The 4,727-nt window shown below is 29.4% G+C and overlaps 1 protein-coding gene across 1 annotated transcript in view; it reads left to right on the forward strand.

Annotated features, from left to right (window-relative positions):
* LOC111084944 (homer protein homolog 2-like) overlaps positions 1–4,289 on the forward strand; it is a gene marked incomplete at its 5' end in the record, with an annotated part of 22,793 nt that extends 18,504 nt beyond the window's left edge. Inside the window, one exon of the mRNA XM_022381626.1 lies at positions 2,450–4,289. Coding sequence (XP_022237334.1) covers positions 2,450–2,656 — 207 coding nt within the window. The remainder of the gene's footprint in view (positions 1–2,449) is intronic.
* Positions 4,290–4,727: the final 438 nt, after the last annotated feature.

A 4,727-nucleotide genomic window follows, 5' to 3' on the forward strand; every position in this document is an offset into this window, starting at 1 on the left:
TATAAGCAGTAACCTTTTCAAAGAATATAAAAAGATTTGTAAGGCACGATTTTCTCTTATTGAGACCATGTTGACTATTCAATAAAAGTCTAAGCTTTGTTAAATAACTTTTCAAAGCATCTTTTGTCAGATTTTACAAAACTTTTCCCACCACTGATGTAAGACTAATAGGCCCATAATTACTGGGGCAATTTTTATCACCTCTCTTGACAAGAGAACTAACATTAGCCAATTTACAATCCTCTGGCACCTGCCCACTATACAAGGACGTACAAAAAGTAATAGTAAGTGGCTCACATATCCAATCTTTAATATCCTTCAAAACCCTTGGGAAAACATTATCTGGCTCAGGAGCCTTATCATTCTTTAAACTTCCAAATGTTTTCTTTACAACCTTAGAATTAATGTGATCATCTTGTTCGATCTTGTTTCCACCTATCAACTGTTCAAGATGAGGAAAACTATTTAAATCTTCATTTGTAAAAACTGAAGAAAAAGCAAAATTTAATAACCCAGCCATCTCATAATCATCAGATACAAGCCTTCCTTTATCATCCCTCAAGGGTCATACCTCCACCTTAACATTTTGATTACTCTCAATGTATTGTTACGTCTCTGTTCGTTTGTTAATTTCCTGTAGAAATTCTTTCCGAGAAACTTCAGCAATACAAGTACTTTCTTAAATAAAACTAGTTTATTCTTTCTCAATACAACTTCGCAATACACTTAATTTCCACAGTCATTTTAACTTAAACACACGCTATAATTCACAATGATTCACGCACTTTACTTACGACTTGACTCGATTATCTGTCTCTATCTGTAATTCTCTATGCCGTCACTTCTCTTCTCCGCTTTATTTGCTGGGCTTATATATACAAAAATAGAGGGCATCTGGCAAACACTCGAGCCTTCATGATCTTTCTAGAAACTCATCATGTGTTACCAGCATCATGTGACTTCTGCTGTCATAACAGTATTTTTAAAAATTCTTATTGTTCATTTTTACATTTTCAGCCAATCTTTTTTCATACATCCTTTTTGATGTCCTAATTTCCTGTTTGACCAACCTTCTTGATCTTTTATAATCTTCTAAATTTCTCATCTTAACAGTGAATTTACATTTTTTTAATTTGGGAATACTTTTAAATCACTTTTAACAGTTTTTCCATAATATTTGTCTTTAAACAAGCTATTCTCAAATATTTTAGAAGAATAACAAAATAATCAGAATTAATCAATTAACTTACAAGGCTTTGTATGTAAAACATTTGGAAGGATTCAATAGTTTAATTGTTCTAAAATTTAACTCCAGATTTTGCAAAATTGTGCTTCTGAACAAACTACTTTTTTATAGATCTATTTCACAAAATAAGTGGGATGCTAGTATCATCAAGGAATTTTAAATAATTATTAATATCAGAAACTGAGACAGGAATAAAAAATTACAGTATTCTTGAAATCCAAAGATTTGTTGTTGTTTTTCAGTTTGACTTGTACAAGATCATACCCCATGTTTTGAAAATAAATATCCTAAATTGTAGACAACCATGAATATTTGCTTCAGTTCTGACATCATAACCATTTTAGGCCAAATCTTTCTCGTTGAGTGAAAAAAGGTATTGAAATTTTCTATGTTAAATCTAAAATTTGCCCTTACATATTTTGGGTAAAAGTAAACCAGTCTAATCACATTAACTGCAAACCTATCTTCATTGCTGATATTACTGACAAAGATTGTTAAATCTGAAACATACTCTTATATATATTTATAATGAAAGTAAAATTAATTTTACCACATTGTCTGATACCCTGGTATGCACAGTGTTAATTTATGCTTTAATTAACAGAGACTGTCAAATCTTTGAAAGTTCATACTGATATATAATTTTTCCTATTCTGTTAGTTTATGTGGTGAATATGGAGAATAGCAACTCAAAAAATTATTTCTGAAAAGGTTTGGCTTCAATATTGTGTCCAGAATTTCCCTTTCTAGGTTTTTCATAAGTATTTATTTTTAGTCAGATCAAGATATATTTTAGATTTTCAACATTTGGTTAATTAAATGGGTAAGATCATGAGGTAGGTTTTAAAATGTTTACCACTCCCAAAATTATAACTTTTCAAACATAAGTATTTTATGATACTCAATTTCCAGATCTGACTAGTGATTATAAACAGTTAACCAGATTCTATGATAATTATTTTTACACCTCTGATTGTAAGTGATGAATCCCCTATGAATATTATCAACAAATTACATATTTGTTTTCTCAGAGGTATATGTCTAAGTAATTAATGTAACAAAGCATTAATAATTACTTGAAATAAAAACACTTTAAATTGTTCTAAAGACCATTTGAAATTTTTTGTTGCTGTAATATCTTGTTTTCTTCCAAAAGCAAAGTGTATTAAACACATAACGTATTAATTATGTGTGTATATTTAGGTGTTGCTTGTTGAAAATGAAGGACTCAAGACAAGAATTGTAAAACTACAAGAACAAATTGATACTACTAAAGCCACAAATTGCTCCAAAAGAGGAACACTTGAACAGCTGAGCCAGCATCTTGCCCAGAAACTCCAAGAATTCCAAGATATTCAACAGGAATTGGCTAGTTTCTGTACTCCTGATATATTATCTTCAGGATTTTAGTCCAGAAATGTTTAACCTTTATAGTATGATCCAATTTACTTTTGGTATTCCATTCTTTTTCTGAACACTGCAGTGTAATCTCTGTTTGGTAATGGAAATTAAATGTAAAATTTTATATATGTTGTAAGAGAATAAGACAAACAAAGTTTAGGGAGAGTATTCCTCTCTCTACCAAATTGCTATTCATTGTGAATTTTATAGGTTAAATTGTATTTGAAACAGTTAATGATAAATTGAACGATAAAATGTTTATTTTATTTTAATATATATGCATAACTTATAAATTATGAAATGCCATCAAAATGTAATCTTCAGTAGGTAGATGGTAATTTAAGTATGGTTTAACATAGGATGATAATCATTGTAATTAAATTAAGCATTGTGTATATCAAGTGGAACGACTTGAGTGATTAGATCATTGTTTGAGGTTAGCTGTTTTTTCTAAATTTAGCATACTGTTATGAGAAAAGAAATTTGTGATTTTGCCTGAAAAAGTTTTTATATGAAAATAATAATATAATTTTTTTACTGCCTGTGACTGATTCATTCATCTCTAGCTCCAACAAATGATGAGGATGTAACATTATGATATTTAACTGAATTTTAAGTCTGTGAATTCCTGCTATTCTGGGATATTATTTAAATATTTTTTCATTATAAACAAAGTTGTTGGTATACTCTAACAGAGAAAATAATTTTTATTGAAAAATCTCAATGTTAGGTGAAAACTATATCAATAGTTGCAATGAAATGAAAAAATAAGCAACCATTCAATATTTTATGAAGTAATATTACATAAAAACCCTTAACACTAATTATGGTGATCATATAGATGATCACATAAAGCCTCAAATTTTGATTTTATTGCACACGTAGATTCTAACCACTATCCATATAAATGATATGATCTTTGATTGTACTAGCCATATAAATTACATGATCTTGATTGTACTGTTCACATAATTGACATGATCTTGGATTGTACTACCCACATAAATTAAATTATCTTCATTGTACTGCTCACATAAATGACCTGACTTTGAGTGTACTTCTCATATTTAAGGACCTTATAATGATTTCCCTGCAAATTCTTACTCTGATTGTGTTGCTCGTGGAGCAGTTTAAGTTTACAGATAATCAGCACAACATAGACATATTTTAACACTGTTTGTAAACAAGTAACTAGAAAAAAAAGTTTTCTTTTAATGATCTATAAAAAAGAGAGTCAATACAAAAACGCCATTGGTTTGTTAACCCTTAAATAGAAGAATGTTTCCTTTCAGTGATGTCTGTAAAAATAGAATGTCAACAGAAAAAGGCTGTTGTTTGTCTTTATGTCAGTAAAAATAAAATTTTAAGGTCAAAAACCCTACTCATGCTAACCCTGACAGACTTGATTACATGTTAGAACACAGCTGTTTCAGTCAGAGGAATGGATCTGTTTTTCACTGAAGCTTTAGAGGTGCATACAATATTGATGAACTATAATGTGAATAATGTTTCACCTACTTAATATCTTTAAAAAAATTAAAAGAATAATGCCATCAGTGGATTAAAGGTAATAATATCAAACTTTAAATTTATTTTATCTTTTAATTATCTTAATATCCAATCAGTAAGTGAATGAAATGGGTTTATACAATGTAGGCAGAGACCAAATACAAGATGGTTGTACCTTTAAACATGCAACTGTCAAGAGGTTTACTTTATAAAGGCAAAAATAGTAGTCATTATTAATTAATCATTCAACACAAAAAAATAAACTACCAAATTACCCCTAATTATTGCCCCTCCCCCAGTATTTTATATAAAGCTTATCTTGTGTGACAGCAATAGTAATCCAACATATAATACACTTTTATTACTGTAATTTTGATTTGAAAAAAAAGAAGAAAAACAAACACACTTATTAGCATTGAAATCAACAAATAACATTTGAAAAACAATCCAGAACTGCACAAGTACTATAATTGCACCCATCTTTGCAGTTTGCAATGCCACAGAGGCATTAATTAGGGGCAATAAGGTGATTAAGATCTTCTGTCATTGTGTCAAGAATTATTTCAGAGCT

This window comes from Limulus polyphemus, unplaced genomic scaffold (assembly GCF_000517525.1).
Source record: "Limulus polyphemus unplaced genomic scaffold, Limulus_polyphemus-2.1.2 Scaffold179, whole genome shotgun sequence".
Lineage (NCBI taxonomy): Eukaryota > Metazoa > Arthropoda > Merostomata > Xiphosura > Limulidae > Limulus > Limulus polyphemus.